This window comes from Myxine glutinosa, chromosome 2 (assembly GCF_964187855.1).
Source record: "Myxine glutinosa chromosome 2, kmMyxGlut1.1, whole genome shotgun sequence".
Taxonomy (NCBI): domain Eukaryota; kingdom Metazoa; phylum Chordata; class Myxini; order Myxiniformes; family Myxinidae; genus Myxine; species Myxine glutinosa.
In genome coordinates this window covers 106,616,534-106,641,131 of record NC_136262.1, presented here as the reverse complement: position 1 = coordinate 106,641,131, position 24,598 = coordinate 106,616,534, and the positions used below count along the sequence as shown (strand labels likewise).

At 48.4% G+C, this 24,598-nt stretch overlaps 1 protein-coding gene across 3 annotated transcripts in view; it reads right to left on the bottom strand.

Moving 5' to 3' along the window:
* Window positions 1-24,082, bottom strand: part of OSBPL9 (oxysterol binding protein like 9) — a 124,649-nt gene extending 100,567 nt beyond the window's left edge. For 2 of the 3 annotated variants that reach the window (XM_068107548.2, XM_068107547.2), the window contains exons 1-2: window positions 23,912-24,041; window positions 64-114 (exon numbers count right to left, since the gene is read on the bottom strand). In XM_068107548.2, the coding sequence (XP_067963649.2) occupies window positions 64-114; window positions 23,912-24,022 (162 nt within the window). In that variant the 5' untranslated portion in view covers window positions 24,023-24,041. Of the gene's footprint in view, window positions 1-63; window positions 115-23,911 lie in introns of all 3 variants that reach the window. The other variant, XM_068107545.2, reaches the window with a different exon arrangement.
* Window positions 24,083-24,598: the final 516 nt, after the last annotated feature.

The window sequence follows — 24,598 nt, the reverse complement described above, 5'->3', positions numbered from 1 at the left end:
CAGGATTATGCCTCGTGAAATAATTATTAAAAACAAGGAAAAATCTATTGTGCGACAACTCACACTCAATCTGACGCAGCCTCTTCTGGAACCACGCATCATTTTCTCCTTGGTCTGCAGGCAAACAGAATAATAATCATTAAATGCAAAACAGTCAAGTAATTTACTCAAACAAACAGAAAAACATTACATTCAACATATGAGACAACAACAGACTGCAGGTTTGCGAGAACAACTGGGTCAGGAGGATTGTGGGAGTAAAGAGGGTAGACAGAAGGAGAATGGGGGGAAAATAATGGCAAAGAGAGTTGATAGGTTGAGTGAGGAAGGCAGGAGGAAAAGAGGTAGACCGAGATTCGAGATCTCGCGAGATCTTGGAGACGGCGGCAGGGATTTTCGAAGCTCCACACGGTCTCCACGTTTTTCGAAGTTAAGTCTGTTCACAATTGTATTTTGTCGAAACTGTATTTATCTTTCGGTGTGTGAAGTTATTGTGTGCAACTTTGGTTGTTTCTCGGTGTTTATCTTTCATAAATTGATCGTCTGTTTGCCGTGTCGCGAGCAAGGCCTTGTACAGTGTGCACTGTACAACCTTGAGGCTTCGTTTTTCTCAGTGGTCCGTCGTTTGTGATCCAATAACTTTCGTTCTCTGTATTCCCAGTCTTTTCACCCATAGCCTACTTCCTTGTGTAAATCTCAACTCAAAAAAAAAAACAAAAAAACAAAAACATTTCCTTCTCTGTTCTCATTCGTTTATTCATTCTTATTCATTCGTTCGTTCTTCGACCACGTGTTTCTCCCCCATTTCCCCAGATAGTTTTCACTCATTAACCTTCAATGTTTACACTTTCCCCTCAAGTTATGTATTCCGTCATATTTTATAACACCTTTTTCTTCTTCTTCTTTAAAAGGCTGCTTTCGACTTGCTCACCAAATCAATTCATCCCCAAAAAAATATCCATCTCCTATAGTGCCTTTTTTCTACATTCCCTAAACTCTCCTGCACTCCATCCTCCATCCAGCGTCCTTAAACGTATTTTTAACTCGAAGGTCACAAGAAACTCATTTTGCAATAAATGTTCGTTTCCCATAAATCGTACACTTTCAAAAATCCAATCTCACCCCTCCCCTCCAAATCTTCCCCATAACCCCTCCCCTCCAAATCTTCCCCATCACCCCTCCCCTCCAAATCTTCCCCATCACCCATCCCTTTCAAATCTCCCCCCTTGCCCCCTCCCTCCTAAACTACCCCCTCACCCCTCCCCGCCAAGACGCCCCCTCGCCCCTCCCCTCCTAGACTCCTGCCTCACCCCTCCCCTCCAAATCTCCCCCATATCCCATCCCTTTCAAATCCCTACCCTTGTCCCTTCCCTCCCAAACTCCCCCCTCACCCCTCCCCTTCAAATCTCCCCACCCTCATTGCTTCTCAATTTCCCCCCTCTCACTCCCCCTCCTCAAAGCGTCCTCCCCGCTTCTTCCCCCTTCAAACTCTCACCTCCATCTCCCCCAACCTTCTGCCTCGCTCTTCCCCCTCCTCAAATAACACCTCATTGTGGCTCACCCAATCACCATCAAACCTTTTGTCCGCCCCATCCTTCCCTTTCTCCGAGCTATTCTGAAATCTCTGACACACCTTCAACAGCTCTCCCTACCTCTTCCACCTCTTCCACATCTTACCCTACCCCTCCTCCCCCCTGTTCTGTATCTGATGCTCCCCCTTCCTCTTCATTAACGGTATGGACCTCAAACATCCGGGGCCTTCGTTCAAACTTAACTGATCTCTCCATACAGGTTGCTTCTGTCAAACCAGACGTGATCTGCTTAACAGAAACTTTCCTCCTTTATGATGTCTCTGATTCCATAGTATCTCTCCCGGGCTACTCCCTCCTCCGGTATGATAGACCTGAGCCTCGTCCTGGAGGCGGGGTTGCTATCTTTATCAAAAACTCTCTTCCTCACTCGCCCTGCACTGCACTCTCTCCACCTCACCCCCAGGAATACCTCTGGCTACGGCTTCCCCTTCGCTCCCACCTCTTGTTCATATGTGTGTTGTACCGTCCACCAAACAGTGATGACTCCATCTACATCTCGCTGTCTGATGATATGGACCAACTTCTATCTACTCATCCCAACTCTCTCTTCCTCATATGTGGTGATTTCAACTGTCATCATGCCAGTTGGCTGGGTGTGGGTACCTCTCTCACCAGCCATGGCTCCTCAGCAAAGGACTTCTGCGACTCACTGGGACTGACACAATCTGTCAATTTCCCGACCCGGATCTCAGTCAACGGAACATCTTCTCTTCTGGACTTGGTTATGACTAACTTCCCTGAAAATGTCTGCTGCTCTTCTTCTGCTCCGATCGGATCATCTGATCATGTCCTTGTTAAAGTGGACATCTCTCTGACCATCCTCAGGGAGCCTGCTCAGCGTCGACGAGTCTGGCATTTCACTCAGGCCAACTGGCACGGTCTTCAAGCAGCCATCAATCATCTGGACTGGTCTCCCATCTCTACCACCTCTGACATCAACTCATCCTGGGAATTCTTCCAAAGTAAATTGCTCTCTCTCATGCACAGATTTATCCCATCTCGTCTTCAGTTGTCATACCCTTCCTCCCGTCCATGGTACACGGAATCTTGTGGTGAGGCTGTTGCCCAGAAACAACTTGCCTTCGTCTCCTGGAAAGCAAATCCAACGGAAGGAAATCTCATTTCCTTTCACAAAGCCCGAAACAAGTGTGTGTCCATCCTCAGGAGAGCCAGGAAACAATATCTCTCCGTTCTCAAGACCGAACTCTCTTATCTGTCTCCCTCTTCCAAATCCTGGTGGCGTCTGGTCAAATCCGTTTCTGGTGTTTGTTCCCCCTCCATCCCCTCCCTTACCTCAAACGGCTACACAGCTGACTCCGCACGTGAAAAAGCTGAATGCCTCAACTCTGTGTTTGCCTCTAAATCTTGTGTCCCAAACCCATCCCTCTCTGTACCCACCATACCCAGTCGTACCCTGCTGCTCCTGGACTCCGTGTCCTTTCCTCCTGACAAGGTGGAAAAGTTTCTGTCAACCCTCGACTCTGATTCTGCAACTGGACCCGACGGCATCAGCCCACGGGTCCTAAAATCCTGCTCTGCTGCTCTATCTCACCCTCTCTCTGTTCTCTTCACCCTCTCTTTTGCTCAAGGTCAACTGCCATCTGCTTGGAAATCAGCCAACATCACCGCTTTGCACAAAAAAGGTGCAAAAACAGATCCTAGCAACTACAGACCAATCAGCCTTCTCCCAATTATCAGCAAAGTCATGGAATCCATCATTGCTTCTGATATGAAATCTTTCCTCTTCTCCAATGGCTTGATCTCTGATCATCAATTTGGTTTCAGACCAGGTCACTCTACTCTGGACATGCTGCTTCTGCTGTCTCAACAATGGATGGAGGTCCTCAATGCCAAACAGGAAATTAGAGCTGTCTCCCTCGACATATCACGTGCCTTCGACACGGTCTGGCACCCCGCTCTGCTCACCAAACTCTCCTCCTTTGGTATCCATGGAAATCTCCACGCATGGCTGGCGGACTTCCTCTCTAGTCGTCGTCAACGTGTGGCCCTGAATGGGTTTCTCTCATCTCCTCTTCCTGTTCAGGCTGGAGTTCCCCAAGGCAGTGTTCTGGGCCCCGTGCTTTTTCTGGTCTTCATCAATGATCTCTCTGACTCTCTCGAAAATCCTCTCTATCTCTTTGCTGATGACTCCACTCTCTGCCGCTCCATTCCTCTTCCCTCAGATCGGCAGTCTGCTGCCTCCTCACTCTCTGAAGACCTGGACAAAATCACAGACTGGTCAAACAAGTGGAACATGTCTTTCAATCCTGACAAATCTCACACTCTTACTATGTCTCTCCGAAAAGATCGACTGGACAACCCTCCCATCTACTTTCTCAACAATCCTCTCCAAGAAGTTCTGTCGCTCAAGATTTTGGGTCTCACTATCTGCCATGATCTTTCTTGGGAAAACCACATTTCCAAGCTGGCCTCCAAAGCCAGTCGCCGACTGGGCATCCTCCGTCGTGCGAAGGCCTTCCTCGGCACACCTGAGCTCCTCACCACATACAAGGCTTTCATCCGCAGCTCAATGGAATACTGTTCTCCCCTATGGGCCGATGCTCCTGCCTCACACCTAGCTTGGCTTCACGCTGTTGAAACCAAAGCTTTCAGAATTATTGGAATCTCCCGCGATGAAGCTATCTCTGAGGGCCTTTCACTCACTCACCGCAGGCAGGTAGGTGGTCTTTCTGTCTTCTACCGACTCCTCTCCGGCCTTGCACCCCCAGCTCTCTCTGTGCTCTGTCCCCCAAATATTCCTACAGGTCGCACAAGATCTGCCAGCAACCCTCTGATGGTTAAACTGCCGAAATCTCGGCTCTCCGCTCACCTTCACTCTTTCATTCCTCTTTTCTCCCGCCTCTGGAACAAACTCCCTCACTCCCTTCAATCCCACTCCTCCCTCCAGGTCTTTAAAACAGCTGTTCACCACCATCTCTTATCTTCCCCCATCCAAAACCTTGATCTTTTCTACCCCCGCTAATTCACCCCAGATCCACCTTGTTTGAAATTCCAACTTCTTTCCTGGAAGTCCTGGCAGTGTCCATATGTTTTATACCTCTCCCACTGCCCCCTTCCCACGCCCCCCCCCCCCCAAAGCCCTCGCCCTCTCTCAGATCTCTCGATGTCACCATGTCTCTCGGTCCCTGCTCTCAAATGTTGTGTGTGTCCTTCCCCCTCTCTCCCCATCTTGTCTACCGCTTCCTATGTTATATGTTTTATGTGTCGGTTTGTCTTTCTGTGTGATTAATGTTCGCTCTTTCACGAGCCTCGATCTTGTATACAAAAAAAAAAAAAAAAAAAAAAAAAAAAAAAAGACCACAGTTGCGATGGTAGGATTGTGTGAGGAGGGATATCAATAAGGTGGGAGTGGTTGGAAAGTGGAGAGAGTTGGATGAGGACAGTGGGGAGTATTGTGGTCAAGGCAGGGCAGAAGATTGGTACCATTGGACCGCACCCCTTTATAAAAGGGAAGAGGAGGAGAAGAGGTGACGACCTTAGAGCTTGACATGGATTTGACTAAATAATGGATTAGGATCTCACAAAACTTCACCTGAAGACAACAGAGGCATGCCGCATAAATGTGGAGGATTCATCACTGCTAATTAGTGTGTGAGAGGAGGGAGTTAGCTCATTTTAAGGAAACACAAGGAAGTAAGGAAGCTTAGATTCAGATAAAGGCTGATTCACCCAACAGCATTATACCCATAATGCCCTGTATATTATGCTTGCTTAACGTCATCCATATACGAGGGTGCTTCAAATGAGACCTGTAGTTTTGTTGACGAGGTAGAGTAATGAATATAGACTAGTAGGATGTCAATCATAACTTTTTTTTTCTTTACAGGAGTGAGGCTCACGGAGGAGCAAGTAGGATATTTGGGTGAGGAAATGTTTATGGGGGAAAGAAAAATAATCGGAAGGAATTGGGGAAAATAAAGATGGCAGCCCTGGAGGTAAGAGAGAGACAGAACAACCACGAAGGTGTTGCTTCCCTACTCGACATTCAGAATATAAAAAGGATAGAGCACGAACAATCCCCATAAGTTAGCATCCGTGGGGAGGAGGAAGTTCCTCCTTAGGAAATGCCCCACTGAGTGCTATGAGAAAGGTGCCGCCATTGTTAGGACGTCGCTGGTACATAGAGTGCCCCAGGAAGTAATGTGACTGTTCGATGAAGTTTGTCGTTAGATGATCATCTTGCTGTTAGGTGAAGTTAGGTGAAGGAGATCTCGCGAGATCACGGCGAGGTCACGTCTTTTCGAAGCTGTTCCATGCGCTCACGCTTTCGAAGCTAAGTAATCTTTCACAATTGTGTTTTTGTCGAGACTGTATCTATCTTTCGGTGTGTGTACCTATAGCGTATCTTTAGGAAAATTTTCGATGCTAATTTTTCGTACATGTATACACAATCGTCGGTTAATGCGTATCGAGTATTCTGAGGCCTAGTACTCATAGGCTAAGGCTACCGTACCGTCTCCGACGTTGTGGTTTTGTTTTTCTCTCAGCAGTTCGTCGAATGCGCTGCAATTATTTTCGTTCTCTGTTTCATCCCAGTCGATCACCCCATACCTCCTTGTTTAATATCTCTACTCAAAAAAAAAAAAACCCCAAAAAATATTTCCTTCTCAGGTCTTATTCGTTTATTTGTTGTTCTTATTTGTTCGTTCGTTCTTCGTTCACGATGTTCGCAATCACGTGGTTAGAAATGTATAATCTCTCCCCTGAACAACTATTTTCTCTCATATATTATAACACCTTTTTATTCTTCTCCTACAAAAGGATGCTTTCGTCTTGCTCACCAAAATCTATTCATTCCAAAAAAAATATATAATACCATCTCTTACAGTTCCTCTTTTCTACATTCCCTAAACTATCCAGAACTCCACCCCTCCTTCAGCGTCCTCAAACGTATTTTTGACTCGAAGGTCTCAAACTCATTTTGCAAAAAATGTTCGTTTCCCATGAATCGTACACTTTTCAAAATCCAATCTCACCCCTCCCCTCCAAATCTTCCCCATCCCCCCTCCCCTCCAAAACTTCCCCATCACCCCTCCCCTCCAAATCCTCCCCATCACCCATCCCTTTCAAATCTCCCCCCTTGCCCCTTCCCTCCCCTCCCTCCTAAACTCCCCCCTTGCCCCTTCCCTCCCCTCCGAGACTCTCCCTCGCTCCTCCCCTCTCACCCCTCCTCCTCAAAGCATCCTCCCTGCTTCTTCCCCCTTCCAACTTTCACCTTCATCTCCCCCAACCTTCTGCCTCGCTCTTCCCCCTCCTCAAATAACACCTCACTGTGCCTCACCCAATCTCCATCAAACCTTTTGTCCGCCCCATTCTTCCCTTTCTCCAAGCTATTCTGAACTCTCTGAAATCTCTGACACACCTTCAACAGCTCTCCCTACCTCTTCCTCCTCTTCCACATCTTACCCAACCCCTCCCCCCCCACCCCCCCTGTTCTGTACCCGATGCTCCCCCTTCCTCTTCATTAACGGTATGGACCTCAAACATCCAGGGCCTTCGCTCAAACTTGACTGATCTCCCCATACAGGTTGCTTCTGACAAACCAGATGTGATCTGCTTAACAGAAACTTTCCTCCTTCATGATGTCTCTGATGCCTTGGTATCTCTCCTAGGTTACTCCCTCCTCTGGTATGATAGACCTGAGCCTCGTCCTGGAGGTGGGGTTGCTATCTTTATTAAAAAAAACTCTTCCTCACTCGCCCTCCACTGCCCTCTCTCCACCTCACCCCCAGGAATACCTTTGGCTACGGCTTCCCCTTCGCTCCCACCCTTTGTTCATATGTGTGTTGTACCGTCCACCAAACAGTGATGACTCCATCTACATCTCGCTGTCTGATAATATGGACCAACTTCTATCTACCCATCCCAACTCTCTCTTCCTCATATGTGGTGATTTCAATTGTCACCATGCCAGTTGGCTGGGTGTGGGTACCTCTCTCACCAGCCATGGCTCTTCAGCAAAGGACTTCTGCGACTCACTGGGACTGACACAATCTGTCAATTTCCCGACCCGGATCTCAGTCAACGGAGCATCTTCTCTTCTGGACTTGGTTATGACTAACTTCCCTGAAAATGTCTGCTGCTCTTCTTCTGCTCCAATCGGCTCATCTGATCATGTGCTTGTCAAAGTGGACATCTCTCTGACCATTCTCAGAGAGCCTCCTCAGCGTCGACGAGTCTGGCATTTCACTCAGGCCAACTGGCACGGTCTTCAAGCAGCCATCAATCATCTGGACTTGTCTCCCATCTCTACTGCCTCTGACATCAACTCATCCTGGGAATTCTTTCAAAGTAAATTGCTCTCTCTCATGCACAGATTTATCCCATCTCGTCTTCAGTTGTCATACCCTTCCGCCCGTCCATGGTACACGGAATCTTGTGGTGAGGCTGTTGCCCTGAAACAACTTGCTTTCGTCTCCTGGAAAGCAAATCCAACGGAAGGAAATCTCATTTCCTTTCACAAAGCCCGAAACAAGTGTGTGTCCACCCTCAGGAGAGCCAGGAAACAATATCTCACCGTTCTCAAGACCGAACTCTCTTATCTGTCTCCCTCTTCCAAATCCTGGTGGCGTCTGGTCAAATCTGTTTCTGGTGTTTGTTCCCCCTCCATCCCCTCCCTCACCTCAAACGGCTTAACGGCTGACTCCGCACGTGAAAAAGCTGAATGCCTCAACTCTGTGTTTGCCTCTAAATCTTGTGTCCCAAACCCATCCCTCTCTGTACCCACCGTACCCAGCTGCTCCTGGACTCTGTGTCCTTTCCTCCTGACAAGGTGGAAAAGTTTCTGTCAACCCTCGACTCTGATTCTGCAACTGGTCCTGACGGCATCAGCCCACGGGTCCTAAAATCATGTTCTTCCGCTCTTTCACTCCCTCTTTCTGTTCTCTTCACCCTCTCTTTTGCTCAAGGTCATCTGCCATCTGCTTGGAAATCAGCCAACATCACCGCTTTGCACAAAAAAGGTGCAAAAACAGATCCTAGCAACTACAGACCAATCAGCCTTCTCCCAATTATCAGCAAAGTCATGGAATCCATCATTGCTTCAGATATGAAATCTTTCCTCTTCTCCAATGGCTTGATCTCTGATCATCAATTTGGTTTCAGACCTGGTCACTCTACTCTGGACATGCTGCTTCTGCTTTCTCAACAATGGATGGAGGTCCTCAACGCCAAACAGGAAATTAGAGCTGTCTCCCTTGACATTTCACGTGCCTTCGATACGGTCTGGCACCCTGCTCTGCTCACCAAACTCTCCTCCTTTGGTATCCATGGAAATCTCCACACATGGCTGGCGGACTTCCTCTCTGGTCGTAGTCAACGTGTGGCCCTGAATGGGTTTCTCTCATCTCCTCTTCCTGTTCAGGCTGGAGTTCCCCAAGGTCGTGCTCTGGGCCCTGTGCTTTTTCTGGTCTTCATCAATGATCTCTCTGACTCTCTTGAAAATCCTCTCTATCTCTTTGCTGACGACTCTACTCTCTGTCGCTCCATTCCTCATCCCTCAGATCGGCAGTCTGCAGCCTCCTCACTCTCTGCAGACCTGGACAAAATCACAGACTGGGCAAACAAATGGAACATGTCTTTCAATCCTGATAAATCTCACACTCTTACGATGACTCTCCGAAAAGACCGACTGGACAACCCTCCCATCCACTTTCTGAATAATCCTCTCCAAGAAGTTCTGTCACTCAAGCTTTTGGGTCTCACTATTTGCCATGATCTTTCCTGGGAAAACCACATTTCAAATCTGGCCTCCAAAGCCAGTCGCCGACTGGGCATCCTCCGTCGTGCGAAGTCCTTCCTTGGCACACCTGAGCTCCTCACCGCATACAAGGCTTTCATCCGCAGCTCTATGGAATACTGCTCTCCCCTCTGGTCTGGTGCTCCTGCCTCACACCTAGCTCGTCTTCACGCTGTTGAAACCAAAGCATTCAGAATCATTGGAATCTCCCACGATGAAGCTAACTCCAAGGGCCTTTCACTCACTCACCGCAGGCAGGTTGGTGGTCTTTCCGTCTTCTACCGACTCTTCTCTGGCCTTGCCCCCCCAGCTCTCTCTGGGCTCTGTCCCCCAAATATTCCTACAGGTCGCACAAGATCTGCCTGCAACCCTCTTATGGTTAAACTGCAAAATCAAGACTTTCTGCTCACCTTCACTCCTTCATTCCTCTTTTCTCCCACCTCTGGAACAAACTCCCTCACTCTCTTCAATCCCACTCCACCCTCCAGGTCTTTAAAACAGCTGTTCACCACCATCTCTTATCCTCCCCCATCCAAAACCCTGATCTTTTCTACCCCCATTAATTTCGGTCCCCTTGTGTTTTATACCTCTCCCCCCCCCCCCCCCCTTCCCACGCCTCCTCCCCCCCACATTTCTCCCTGCTCTCAAATGTTGTGGTTGTGTGCTTCCCCTTCTCTCCCCATCTTGTCTTCCGCTCCCTCTTTTTTGTATATTTTGTTTGTCTGGTTGATTTGTTTGTGAAATAAATGTTAGCTCTTTCACGAGCCTCGATTCAGTATACAAAAAAAAGAAAAAGAGGAAAAAAAAAAAAAGGTTTGGTCCAATAGGTCTTGCTCCACTGGAGATAGCATGGTGGATTAAAATTAGTTTTATACTTTGCTGCACTCAATATATGACTCATCCTTAGTTACTATAATTCACAGACCAGTGTGTTTGTTTGTCACTACTACCCCTACAGTTCTGGGCCGATTACATCCAAACTTTCTACAGTTTGACCCTAATTAGATCTAATCTAGGTTCAGCATGACCCTAATTCATGTATGGGCGTGGATTTTGTTTTTTAATCTTTGCCTGTGTTCTTGAGGGGTCGGAGCAGATGCAAATTCTCTATGTAAATGTGTATCGTCGTCGCCACCTGTCGGTGGGATGGCGTATTACAAGTCCCCACCCTTTGCAGTACAGTATGACTGCCCCTACAATTTCCAGTGAATGAGGTTTTCTGAATTCTGCAGTGAGAGGTATTTTGAATTACACACTTGAATAAGGATAACGTAACCCCTGGCTGTTCCCGTAGGTCCTTCTAGTTTAAGCAATTTTCCAACACCGATGGAGGATAAGCACCCCCAAACCAAAATTGAACCTCCTCCATGCTTAATTGTTGGCTTTTTTTTTTTCTTTTTTTTTTGTATACTGAATCGAGGCTCGTGAAAGAGCTAACATTTACTTCACAAACAAATCAACCAGACAAACAAAATATATAAAAAGAGGGAGCGGAAAAACAAGATGGGGAGAGAAGGGGAAGCACACAAACACAACATTTGAGAGCAGGGAGATGTGTGGAAGGGAGAGGGCTTGGGGGGCGGAGGCGTGGGAAGGGGGGGGGGGGGGGGGGGGGAGAAGTATAAAACACAAGGACACCAAGGACTTCCAGGACAGAAGTTGGTATTTCAAAAAAGTGGAATTGGGGTGAAATTAGCGGGGGTAGAAAAGATCAAGGTTTTGGATGGGGGAAGATAAGAGATGGTGGTGAACAGCTGTTTTAAAGACCTGGAGGGAGGAGTGGGATTGAAGAGAGTGAGGGAGTTTGTTCCAGAGGCGGGAGAAAAGAGGAATGAAGGAGTGAAGGTGAGCAGAGAGTCTTGATTTTGGCAGTTTGACCATAAGAGGGTTGCAGGCAGATCTTCAAGCAAAGTTCTTCACAAGTTTGTTTTTCATCATCTCACATGTGGTCGATGATTAGATACAAATAACTGAACATGCGACTCGTCTCTCCAAAGCACATTTGACCCATGTTCTAGTTTTTGTGGTTTTTTTTGCATCTTTTAGCCTTTTACTTTTAGTCTTGTTCCCTCCCCTTTATCAGAGGTTTTCTTCGAGCAAAACATCTTATAAATCCTGATTTTAAATTGGCCTTCATATTGGTGATTGATGGGGACAATGACACCTGAGCCTCCTTCCAGTTCTGTTGTCAATTCAACGCTCATCTTCTTTCACTTCCTTAAGGATATTGCTTGCATCTTCAAGCATTGCTCATCCTTGTTAGACAGCTTTTTGGATCTTGCAGTCCTGGGTTTGTCAATTACAGGTGACGTTTCTCTGTATGGTACTTGCTCATTGCGCTTCAGATACCACACCTTGAAAATAGAATGATGCGAGCTATTTCACTCAGTTCTTCCTTCTTTATGCAGAGACACAATTCTATGGCTATCTTATATTTAAATGTCATCCATTTTGTTTTTAGCTGTGTATTGTTAGCCATCAACATTGTGTGTATGTTGATGACTAACAATTAATGCTGATAGATCTGTATTCTGCAGTATGAGAAGTTGGTTTTTAGCTTTACGGATGGGTAGAAAGGAACACCTGATGTTAATGATGAGGAACACCTGACAGAGTCATCCGTTATATTTGATTGGTAAATGTGATGGATTAGCTGCTCATGTTTAGTTTACTTTGAGTTGTGGTGATCACAGGTTTGTTTTGAAGATTCTAATCAATGTAAATTAAAGATTTATAAATGATGAGCATGGTTTCCCCTCACCAAAACGAAACTACATTAATAACAGCCAACGTTGTTATAATAATAGAAAACATGAGCGGAGGCATTCAGTAATTTGTTGATGCTCAAAACATTCATATACTGTAACTCCTGAATGTGACCAAGACTGTTACACAGTAGTGTACATCGAAAGGTGATGCAAGTGTTTTTGTAACCGACATGCTTGGCTAGCAGCATAAATCAAGGTCACGGCCCATTTTGAAGTTGCCCACATGTATACTAAAGGGACAATGGGAGGCCACACTTATCCAGGGAGGGATCCATAGTCTCATTCTGTCAATAGGTAATTCTGCTTTATGGAAACGTGAAACCATTTAATTTGGTCTAAACCTCAGAGCCCTCCCTCCCTCACCCTCCTATAACTGCCACTCACTGTCCCTCACCCTCCTCTACCCACCTGCTCGTATTTCCATTACCATTCCAATCCACCCACCATGTTCAAGCTGAGATAGTGAAATAGTAAGATTAAAATATAATAAAGATTAAAGCCTAAATGTAAAATGAATAACTAGTCTTGCTCATGAAGTCTGGTGGTATCGATCAAACGAACGAGGATGACAATTGCTCAGCCATGGATTAGGTCATCGATTGAACCAACAGCTGAGTAGCAATGGTTATGGGAGCACCCAAGGCAGAATTTGCATCTGCAGTTCAGCAATTGCACCCCATGAGAATTGTTGATGCCTGAAGCACGCCTCCTGATGCTTGGCAAAGGGGAAGGAAAGGAGGAGTGGTAGCAAAGGGGAAGGAAAGGAGGAGTGATAGCAAAGGGGAAGGCAAGGAGGAGTGATAGCAAAGGGGAAGGAAAGGAGGAGTGATGGCAAAGGGGAAAGAAAGGAGTGATGGCAAAGGGGGAAGGAAAGGAGTGATGGCAAAGGGGAAGGAAAGGAGGAGTGATGGCAAAGGGGAAGGGAAGGAGGAGTGATAGCAAAGGGGAAGGAAAGGAGGAGTGATAGCAAAGGGGAAGGAAAGGAGGAGTGATAGCAAAGGGGAAGGAAAGGAGGAGTGATAGCAAAGGGGAAGGAAAGGAGGAGTGATAGCAAAGGGGAAGGGAAGGAGGAGTGATAGCAAAGGGGAAGGGAAGGAGGAGTGATAGCAAAGGGGAAGGAAAGGAGGAGTGATAGCAAAGGGGAAGGAAAGGAGGAGTGATAGCAAAGGGGAAGGGAAGGAGGAGTGATAGCAAAGGGGAAGGGAAGGAGGAGTGATAGCAAAGGGGAAGGAAAGGAGGAGTGATAGCAAAGGGGAAGGGAAGGAGTGATAGCAAAGGGGAAGGAAAGGAGGAGTGATAGCAAAGGGGAAGGAAAGGAGGAGTGATAGCAAAGGGGAAGGAAAGGAGGAGTGATGGCAAAGGGGAAAGAAAGGAGTGATGGCAAAGGGGGAAGGAAAGGAGTGATGGCAAAGGGGAAGGAAAGGAGGAGTGATGGCAAAGGGGAAGGGAAGGAGGAGTGATAGCAAAGGGGAAGGAAAGGAGGAGTGATAGCAAAGGGGAAGGAAAGGAGGAGTGATAGCAAAGGGGAAGGAAAGGAGGAGTGATAGCAAAGGGGAAGGAAAGGAGGAGTGATAGCAAAGGGGAAGGGAAGGAGGAGTGATAGCAAAGGGGAAGGGAAGGAGGAGTGATAGCAAAGGGGAAGGAAAGGAGGAGTGATAGCAAAGGGGAAGGAAAGGAGGAGTGATAGCAAAGGGGAAGGGAAGGAGGAGTGATAGCAAAGGGGAAGGGAAGGAGGAGTGATAGCAAAGGGGAAGGAAAGGAGGAGTGATAGCAAAGGGGAAGGGAAGGAGTGATAGCAAAGGGGAAGGAAAGGAGGAGTGATAGCAAAGGGGAAGGAAAGGAGGAGTGATAGCAAAGGGGAAGGAAAGGAGGAGTGATAGCAAAGGGGAAGGAAAGGAGGAGTGATGGCAAAGGGGAAAGAAAGGAGTGATGGCAAAGGGGGAAGGAAAGGAGTGATGGCAAAGGGGAAGGAAAGGAGGAGTGATGGCAAAGGGGAAGGAAAGGAGGAGTGATGGCAAAGGGGCAGGAAAGGAGGAGTGATGGCAAAGGGGAAGGAAAGGAGGACTGATGGCAAAGGGGAAGGAAAGGAGTGATGGCAAAGGGGAAAGAAAGGAGTGATGGCAAAAGGGGAAGGAAAGGAGGAGTGATAGCAAAGGGGAAGGGAAGGAGGAGTGATAGCAAAGGGGAAGGGAAGGAGGAGTGACAGCAAAGGGGAAGGAAAGGAGGAGTGATAGCAAAGGGGAAGGAAAGGAGGAGTGATAGCAAAGGGGAAGGGAAAGAGGAGTGATAGCAAAGGGGAAGGGAAGGAGGAGTGATAGCAAAGGGGAAGGAAAGGAGGAGTGATAGCAAAGGGGAAGGGAAGGAGGAGTGATAGCAAAGGGGAAGGGAAGGAGGAGTGATAGCAAAGGGGAAGGAAAGGAGGAGTGATAGCAAAGGGGAAGGGAAGGAGGAGTGATAGCAAAGGGGAAGGAAAGGAGGAGTGATAGCAAAGGGGAAGGAAAGGAGGAGTGATAGCAAAGGGGAAGGAAAGGAGGAGTGATAGCAAAGGGGAAGGAAAGGAGGAGTGATGGCAAAGGGGAAAGAAAGGAGTGATGGCAAAGGGGGAAGGAAAGGAGTGATGGCAAAGGGGAAGGAAAGGAGGAGTGATGGCAAAGGGGAAGGAAAGGAGGAGTGATGGCAAAGGGGCAGGAAAGGAGGAGTGATGGCAAAGGGGAAGGAAAGGAGGACTGATGGCAAAGGGGAAGGAAAGGAGGAGTGATAGCAAAGGGGAAGGAAAGGAGGAGTGATGGCAAAGGGGAAAGAAAGGAGTGATGGCAAAAGGGGAAGGAAAGGAGGAGTGATAGCAAAGGGGAAGGGAAGGAGGAGTGATAGCAAAGGGGAAGGAAAGGAGGAGTGATAGCAAAGGGGAAGGAAAGGAGGAGTGATAGCAAAGGGGAAGGAAAGGAGGAGTGATAGCAAAGGGGAAGGGAAGGAGGAGTGATAGCAAAGGGGAAGGGAAGGAGGAGTGATAGCAAAGGGGAAGGAAAGGAGGAGTGATAGCAAAGGGGAAGGAAAGGAGGAGTGATAGCAAAGGGGAAGGGAAGGAGGAGTGATAGCAAAGGGGAAGGAAAGGAGGAGTGATAGCAAAGGGGAAGGAAAGGAGGAGTGATAGCAAAGGGGAAGGGAAGGAGGAGTGATAGCAAAGGGGAAGGGAAGGAGGAGTGATAGCAAAGGGGAAGGAAAGGAGGAGTGATGGCAAAGGGGAAGAAAAGGAGGAGTGATGGCAAAGGGGAAGGAAAGGAGGAGTGATAGCAAAGGGGAAGGAAAGGAGGAGTGATAGCAAAGGGGAAGGGAAGGAGGAGTGATAGCAAAGGGGAAGGGAAGGAGGAGTGATAGCAAAGGGGAAGGAAAGGAGGAGTGATAGCAAAGGGGAAAGAAAGGAGTGATGGCAAAGGGGGAAGGAAAGGAGTGATGGCAAAGGGGAAGGAAAGGAGGAGTGATGGCAAAGGGGAAGGAAAGGAGGAGTGATAGCAAAGGGGAAGGAAAGGAGGAGTGATGGCAAAGGGGAAGAAAAGGAGGAGTGATGGCAAAGGGGAAGGAAAGGAGGAGTGATAGCAAAGGGGAAGGAAAGGAGGAGTGATAGCAAAGGGGAAGGGAAGGAGGAGTGATAGCAAAGGGGAAGGGAAGGAGGAGTGATAGCAAAGGGGAAGGAAAGGAGGAGTGATAGCAAAGGGGAAAGAAAGGAGTGATGGCAAAGGGGGAAGGAAAGGAGTGATGGCAAAGGGGAAGGAAAGGAGGAGTGATGGCAAAGGGGAAGGAAAGGAGGAGTGATAGCAAAGGGGAAAGAAAGGAGTGATGGCAAAGGGGGAAGGAAAGGAGTGATGGCAAAGGGGAAGGAAAGGAGGAGTGATGGCAAAGGGGAAGGAAAGGAGGAGTGATGGCAAAGGGGCAGGAAAGGAGGAGTGATGGCAAAGGGGAAGGAAAGGAGGACTGATGGCAAAGGGGAAGGAAAGGAGTGATGGCAAAGGGGAAAGAAAGGAGTGATGGCAAAAGGGGAAGGAAAGGAGGAGTGATAGCAAAGGGGAAGGGAAGGAGGAGTGATAGCAAAGGGGAAGGGAAGGAGGAGTGACAGCAAAGGGGAAGGAAAGGAGGAGTGATAGCAAAGGGGAAGGAAAGGAGGAGTGATAGCAAAGGGGAAGGGAAAGAGGAGTGATAGCAAAGGGGAAGGGAAGGAGGAGTGATAGCAAAGGGGAAGGAAAGGAGGAGTGATAGCAAAGGGGAAGGGAAGGAGGAGTGATAGCAAAGGGGAAGGGAAGGAGGAGTGATAGCAAAGGGGAAGGAAAGGAGGAGTGATAGCAAAGGGGAAGGGAAGGAGGAGTGATAGCAAAGGGGAAGGAAAGGAGGAGTGATAGCAAAGGGGAAGGAAAGGAGGAGTGATAGCAAAGGGGAAGGAAAGGAGGAGTGATAGCAAAGGGGAAGGAAAGGAGGAGTGATGGCAAAGGGGAAAGAAAGGAGTGATGGCAAAGGGGGAAGGAAAGGAGTGATGGCAAAGGGGAAGGAAAGGAGGAGTGATGGCAAAGGGGAAGGAAAGGAGGAGTGATGGCAAAGGGGAAGGAAAGGAGGAGTGATGGCAAAGGGGCAGGAAAGGAGGAGTGATGGCAAAGGGGAAGGAAAGGAGGACTGATGGCAAAGGGGAAGGAAAGGAGGAGTGATAGCAAAGGGGAAGGAAAGGAGGAGTGATGGCAAAGGGGAAAGAAAGGAGTGATGGCAAAAGGGGAAGGAAAGGAGGAGTGATAGCAAAGGGGAAGGGAAGGAGGAGTGATAGCAAAGGGGAAGGAAAGGAGGAGTGATAGCAAAGGGGAAGGAAAGGAGGAGTGATAGCAAAGGGGAAGGAAAGGAGGAGTGATAGCAAAGGGGAAGGGAAGGAGGAGTGATAGCAAAGGGGAAGGGAAGGAGGAGTGATAGCAAAGGGGAAGGAAAGGAGGAGTGATAGCAAAGGGGAAGGAAAGGAGGAGTGATAGCAAAGGGGAAGGGAAGGAGGAGTGATAGCAAAGGGGAAGGAAAGGAGGAGTGATAGCAAAGGGGAAGGAAAGGAGGAGTGATGGCAAAGGGGAAGAAAAGGAGGAGTGATGGCAAAGGGGAAGGAAAGGAGGAGTGATAGCAAAGGGGAAGGGAAGGAGGAGTGATAGCAAAGGGGAAGGGAAGGAGGAGTGATAGCAAAGGGGAAGGAAAGGAGGAGTGATGGCAAAGGGGAAGAAAAGGAGGAGTGATGGCAAAGGGGAAGGAAAGGAGTGATGGCAGAGGGGACGGAAAGGAGGAGTGATGGCAAAGGGGAAGGAAAGGAGGGGTGATGGCAAAGGGGAAGGAAAGGAGGAGTGATGGCAAAGGGGGGAGTGATGGCAAAGGGGAAGGAAAGGAGGAGTGATGGCAAAGGGGCAGGAAAGGAGGAGTGATGGCAAAGGGGAAGGAAAGGAGGAGTGATAGCAAAGGGGAAGGAAAGGAGGAGTGATGGCAAAGGGGAAGAAAAGGAGGAGTGATGGCAAAGGGGAAGAAAAGGAGGAGTGATGGCAAAGGGGAAGGAAAGGAGGAGTGATGGCAAAGGGGAAAGAAAGGAGTGATGGCAAAGGGGAAGGAAAGGAGGAGTGATGGCAAAGGGGAAGGAAAGGAGGAGTGATGGCAAAGGGGAAGGAAAGGAGGAGTGATGGCAAAGGGGCAGGAAAGGAGGAGTGATGGCAAAGGGGAAGGAAAGGAGGACTGATGGCAAAGGGGAAGGAAAGGCGTGATGGCAAAGGGGAAAGAAAGGAGTGATGGCAAAGGGGGAAGGAAAGGAGGAGTGATGGCAAAGGGGAAGGAAAGGAGTGATGGCAAAGGGGAAGGAAAGGAGGAGTGATGGCAAAGGGGAAGGAACGGAGTGATGGCAAAGGGGGAAGGAAAGGAGTGATGGCAGAGGGGAAGGAAAGGAGTGATGGCAGAGGGGAAAGAAAGGCGGAGTGATGGCAAAGGGGAAGGAAAGGAGTGATGGCAGAGGGGACGGAAAGGAGGAGTGATGGCAAAGGGGAAGGAAAGGAGGAGTGATGGCAAAGGGGGGAGTGATGGCAAAGGGGAAGGAAAGGAGGAGTGATGGCAAAGGGGAAGGAAAGGAGGAGTGATGGCAAAGGGGAAGGAAAGGAGTGATGGCAGAGGGGAAGGAAAGGGGGAGTGATAGCAAAGGGGATGGAAAGGAGGAGTGATAGCAAAGGGGAAGGAAAGGAGTGATGGCAAAGGGGAAGGAAAGGAGGAGTGATAGCAAAGGGGATGGAAAGGAGGAGTGATAGCAAAGGGGAAGGAAAGGAGGAGTGATGGCAAAGGGGAAGGAAAGGAGTGATGGCAGAGGGGACGGAAAGGAGGAGTGATGGCAAAGGGGAAGGAAATGAGTGATGGCAGTGGGGACGGAAAGGAGGAGTGATGGCAAAGGGGATGGAAAGGAGGAGTGATAGCAAAGGGGAAGGAAAGGAGGAGTGATGGCAAAGGGGAAGGAAAGGAGTGATGGCAGAGGGGACGGAAAGGAGGAGTGATGGCAAAGGGGAAGGAAAGGAGGAGTGATGGCAAAGGGGAAGGAAAGGAGGAGTGATGGCAAAGGGGAAGGAAAGGAGTGATGGCAGTGGGGACGGAAAGGAGGAGTGATGGCAAAGGGGATGGAAAGGAGGAGTGATAGCAAAGGGGAAGGAAAGGAGGAGTGATGGCAAAGGGGAAGGAAAGGAGTGATGGCAGAGGGGACGGAAAGGAGGAGTGATGGCAAAGGGGAAGGAAAGGAGGAGTGATGGCAAAGGGGAAGGAAAGGAGGAGTGATGGCAAAGGGGAAGGAAAGGAGGAGTGATGGCAAAGGGGAAGGAAAGGAGTGATGGCAGTGGGGACGGAAAGGAGGAGTGATAGCAAAGGGGAAGGAAAGGAGGAGTGATAGCAAAGGGGAAGGAAAGGAGGAGTGATGGCAAAGGGGAAGAAAAGGAGGAGTGATGGCAAAGGGGAAGGAAAGGAGGAGTGATAGCAAAGGGGAAGGAAAGGGGGAGTGATGGCAAAGGGGAAGGAAAGGGTTAGTGATGGCAAAGGGGAAGGAAAGGAGGAGTGATGGCAAAGGGGAAGGAAAGGAGGAGTGATGGCAAAGGGGCAGGAAAGGAGGAGTGATGGCAAAGGGGAAGGAAATGAGGAGTGATAGCAAAGGGGAAGGAAAGGAGGACTGATGGCAAAGGGGAAAGAAAGGAGTGATGGCAAAGGGGGAAGGAAAGGAGTGATGGCAAAGGGGAAGGAAAGGAGGAGTGATAGCAAAGGGGAAGGAAAGGAGTGATGGCAAAGGGGAAGGAAAGGAGGAGTGATGGCAAAGGGGAAGGAAAGGAGGAGTGATGGCAAAGGGGAAGGAAAGGAGGAGTGATGGCAAAGGAGGAAGGAAAGGAGTGATGGCAGAGGGGAAGGAAAGGAGTGATGGCAGAGGGGAAGGAAAGGAGGAGTGATGGCAGAGGGGACGGAAAGGAGGAGTGATGGCAAAGGGGAAGGAAAGGAGGAGTGATGGCAAAGCAAAGGGGAAGGAAAGGAGGGGTGATGGCAAAGGGGAAGGAAAGGAGGAGTGATGGCAAAGGGGGGAGTGATGGCAAAGGGGAAGGAAAGGAGGAGTGATGGCAAAGGGGCAGGAAAGGAGGAGTGATGGCAAAGGGGAAGGAAAGGAGGAGTGATAGCAAAGGGGAAGGAAAGGAGGAGTGATGGCAAAGGGGAAGAAAAGGAGGAGTGATGGCAAAGGGGAAGGAAAGGAGGAGTGATGGCAAAGGGGAAAGAAAGGAGTGATGGCAAAGGGGGAAGGAAAGGAGTGATGGCAAAGGGGAAGGAAAGGAGGAGTGATGGCAAAGGGGCAGGAAAGGAGGAGTGATGGCAAAGGGGAAGGAAAGGAGGACTGATGGCAAAGGGGAAGGAAAGGAGTGATGGCAAAGGGGAAAGAAAGGAGTGATGGCAAAGGGGGAAGGAAAGGAGTGATGGCAAAGGGGGAAGGAAAGGAGGAGTGATGGCAAAGGGGAAGGAAAGGAGGAGTGATGGCAAAGGGGAAGGAACGGAGTGATGGCAAAGGGGGAAGGAAAGGAGTGATGGCAGAGGGGAAGGAAAGGAGTGATGGCAGAGGGGAAGGAAAGGAGTGATGGCAGAGGGGAAAGAAAGGTGGAGTGATGGCAAAGGGGAAGGAAAGGAGTGATGGCAGAGGGGACGGAAAGGAGGAGTGATGGCAAAGGGGAAGGAAAGGAGGAGTGATGGCAAAGGGGGGAGTGATGGCAAAGGGGAAGGAAAGGAGGAGTGATGGCAAAGGGGCAGGAAAGGAGGAGTGAGTGCAAAGGGGAAGGAAAGGTGGAGTGATGGCAAAGGGGAAGGAAAGGAGTGATGGCAGAGGGGAAGGAAAGGGGGAGTGATAGCAAAGGGGATGGAAAGGAGGAGTGATAGCAAAGGGGAAGGAAAGGAGTGATGGCAAAGGGGAAGGAAAGGAGGAGTGATAGCAAAGGGGATGGAAAGGAGGAGTGATAGCAAAGGGGAAGGAAAGGAGGAGTGATGGCAAAGGGGAAGGAAAGGAGTGATGGCAGAGGGGACGGAAAGGAGGAGTGATGGCAAAGGGGAACGAAAGGAGAAGTGATGGCAAAGGGGAAGGAAAGGAGGAGGGGGGATGGGTAATGGGAAAGAAGAGGAGGGGAAGGTGGATATGCTGTTGACCAAATTACGGAACAGATTTCATATTCTGGGTAACAGTTTGCTGTAGGTAACATCAGTATTTATCCTGATGAATTTAAATCATGAAATAAAGCATGATTTGGCGGTTCTGACAAGAGAGCCAAAACAAAAAAGCAATTCTAATCAAGGACCTTTTCCTGCACGCCACCCCACCCCACCCAAGCGACAGCACACCGGGCAGGTCAATGATCGCATGCAAATGATGAAAAATCAAAAGATAAAATGGACATACCAAGTATCTTTCTCCATCGGTTAAGCTCAAGCAAAATGTCACCTTATTCAACTTGCAAAATTGAAATAGAAGGAAAGCAGCCCAACATTGCCAAGACCTGCTCATCCATCCTTATCCGATATGCAGACAACCTTACAGGCTCCTTGTAGGCGTGCACGGGCTCGTAAAATGAGATCCATGAGATCGATGACGTCAGAGCTGTAATCTTCTTCAAAGTTTATTTTCCAAACGGAAGTCAAAAAATACGACATTTTTACATGTTGCCAACCACAACACCGATTATTATATTAATTTGTGACCTCAAACCTCAAGAAACCATTTAAGATCTATATGCCATTTTATTTGATGGCAAGGTCAATGGTCAATGGGTCAAAGGTCAATGGGACTGTGGTACGAGGCCGGAGGCTCTTATTTAAGATACCATGTGACGAGATGTTAAGGTTGGAGACGACGAACCACTGGACATCACTCTAGCATATTCTAATCAGGACAGCGTCCCCATCCAGTAGTACTGAATCATTCAAATAAGAATTCAACCTGCTCGCAGCACCATCCTGAAGCAGGTATGTGCTACCGATGCAGTGTCCCTGCACACGAGGGCATGGATTTTCCCAGGACACCAGCGATAATCACAGACCAACACCATGGGCTCTTCTTGATGCGACGTAACTTTTTGATGCAATGCTCTGCCCCCCCACGGAAATCCAGTTGAACAGTTTATTGTCGGGTCAGGCATCGGCCCTAGACTATGGACTGCTCAAAGGTGGACATGCCAAACATGATTCACAATGCCAACAAAGCAGGAAAACCAATATTGCGTAGAATGCGACATTTATTTAGCACTCGGGTCACTGGTTTATACGTGATGCACAACAGGCGGAAGCGATGCAATGCTTGATTTCTTCTTTTTGCCATTACGCATTTTGCTTACGTGTGCTTTTCACTTTTTTTTTCTTTTTTTTTGTATACAAGATCGAGGCTCGTGAAAGAGCCAACATTAATCACACAAAAAGTCAAACGGACACATGAAACACAAAATAAGGGGAGCGGAACACAAGATGGGCAGAGAGGGGGAAGGACACAAAAACAACATTTGAGAGCAAGGACATCGAGAGAAATGTAGGAGGAGGAGGGCTTGGGGGGAGGTGGGAGAGGTTTCAAACATATCAACACTGCAAGGACTTCCAGGAAAGAAGTTGGAATTTCAAAAAAAAAGTGTATCTGGGGTGAATTAGCGGGGGTAGAAAAGATCAAGGTTTTGGATGGTGGAAGATAAGAGATGGTGGTGAACAGCTGTTTTAAAGACCTGGAGGGAGGAGTGGGATTGAAGGGAGTGGGGGAGTTTGTTCCAGAGGCGGGAGAAAAGAGGAATGAAAGAGTGAAGGTGAGCAGAAAGCCTAGATTTTGGCAGTTTAACCATAAGAGGGTTGCTGGCAGATCTTGTGCGACCTCTAGGAATATTAGGGGGACAGAGCACAGATAGAGCTGGGGGAGCAAGGCCGAGAGGAGTCGGGAGAAGACAGAACGACCACCAACCTGTCTGCGGTGAGTGAGTGAAAGGCCCTCGGAGGTAGCTTCATCGCAGGAGATTCCAATGATTCTGAAAGCTTTGGTTTCAACAGCGTGAAGCCGAGCTAGGTGTGAGGCAGGAGCACCAGCCCAGAGGGGGGAACATTAATCCATAGAGCTGCGGATGAAAGCATTGTATGTGGTGAGGAGCTCAGGTGTGCCAAGGAAGGACTTCGCACGACGGAAGATGCCCAGTCGGCGACTGGCTTTGGAGGCCAGATTTGAAATGTGATTTTCCCAAGAAAGATTCTGGAAGTGGAGGCGATGTTGTTGTTGTAGTCTGTGTTCTCACTGGCTGGGGTTATGTACGTATCCAGGTGAAGCTGCTGCATGTGGAGGCGTGTGTGTCTCTGCTGGCCCACCTTAGTTGACCGGATCGAGGTTGAAGGGCCGAAACAGGATGATGCTGAGGACCTCGACTGAGGGACCGGTTAGTGAGGCACACTTGTGACCAGGTGCGTTTTGAAATTATATATATATATATATATATATATATATATATATATATTATATATATATATATATATATATATATATTATATATATATATATATATATATATATATATATATATATATATATATATATATATATATATATATATATATATATCAGTGTTTGCACGTTTATGCGTGTATGTGATTTATATATTTTTATCCGTCGGGATTTAAACATTTGCCATCTCTCTCCGTTTCGTGCAGGTATAGATCGAGAACAGGTGCAATAAACTGTCCACCAGAACACAATTTCGTTGGATAGTGAGGTAAAGGTACAACAACCAAGAGTACGTGGGTAAAGGAATAAGAATTGCAGAAAAGCCCAGTGTGGGAATCTAAGGGAATCCCACAACACAACACAACACAACACAACAACGCAATGAGACATTCCAAGAAATCCATTCAGTTCAATCGGCTTCCTCGGGGATCGACGTTTACATGAAAACTCGATTTGCATTTGTAAACTGAAAATAATTTTTTTTTTTTTTTAAAGGAAAGACGAACAATGGTGTCCTTTCCTCTCATGACAATGCAAGACCGTTCGGCGTTCACAAGATGCCATTGCAGAGCCGGCTTACCCTGCAGATGACGTGACAAGGACGAGAGGAGCCCAAACAACCGCCATGACACGGTTCGTACACCACGGACAACGAGACACGGGAGGCGAGATGACAGAGCCGGGTCGACGACCGAATGACGACGCACGAAGCGGGGGATAAAACTTGGAGGGAACCGGTTAACAAACGAAACGTAATGTGAGGTAACCGGGTAGCCGTGCTCACCGTGTAGTACGAAAGGAGTCCCGTGTTGTAGTCGAGCAGGAACCAGCGGTACTGCCAGCCCTGCATCACGTTCGTCCACTTGCTCAGCGGCCCCTCCACCAGAGACGCCATCTCTCGCTCCACCTGAGGCTGACAGGAAGTTGCCAAATCGAATAGGGCGGATGCTCGCGGTTCATTGGCTGGATCGATCACGTGTCTCGTCGAGTCCCCGCCTAACGCCTATTGGTCCCAAGCCCTGAGGAAAGTAGTTAACCTGGTAAAAATTGTTACGTGTGGTGCTGTGTCCGCCACAACGTCACCAAATATTAATTGTGCGATTTATATGGCGACAGCACATTGCCACTGTTCATTACCTGCGAGGTGCAGTATTCTCGGAAAATCCACTTTAAATTCCCACAGCTCAGGTAGGACGTTTTGAGTTGGGACGGGTGGTCCATCCAGACCAGCAATGGGAGGTAGGTACCGAAGGGGCGAAATTACACCAGTGCTTGTAAGTTTTCAGGATTTAAGATTCGCTGACGTTCCCAGGCACCTTTTAACATGAACACCAAAATTGGATATAAATATGAGAGTGTGTGTGTGTGTGTGTGTGTGTGTGTGTGTGTGTGTGTGTGTGTGTGTGTGTGTGTGTGTGTGTGTGTGTGTGTGTGTGTGTGTGTGTGTGTGTGTGGTTTTGCATAAATGTGT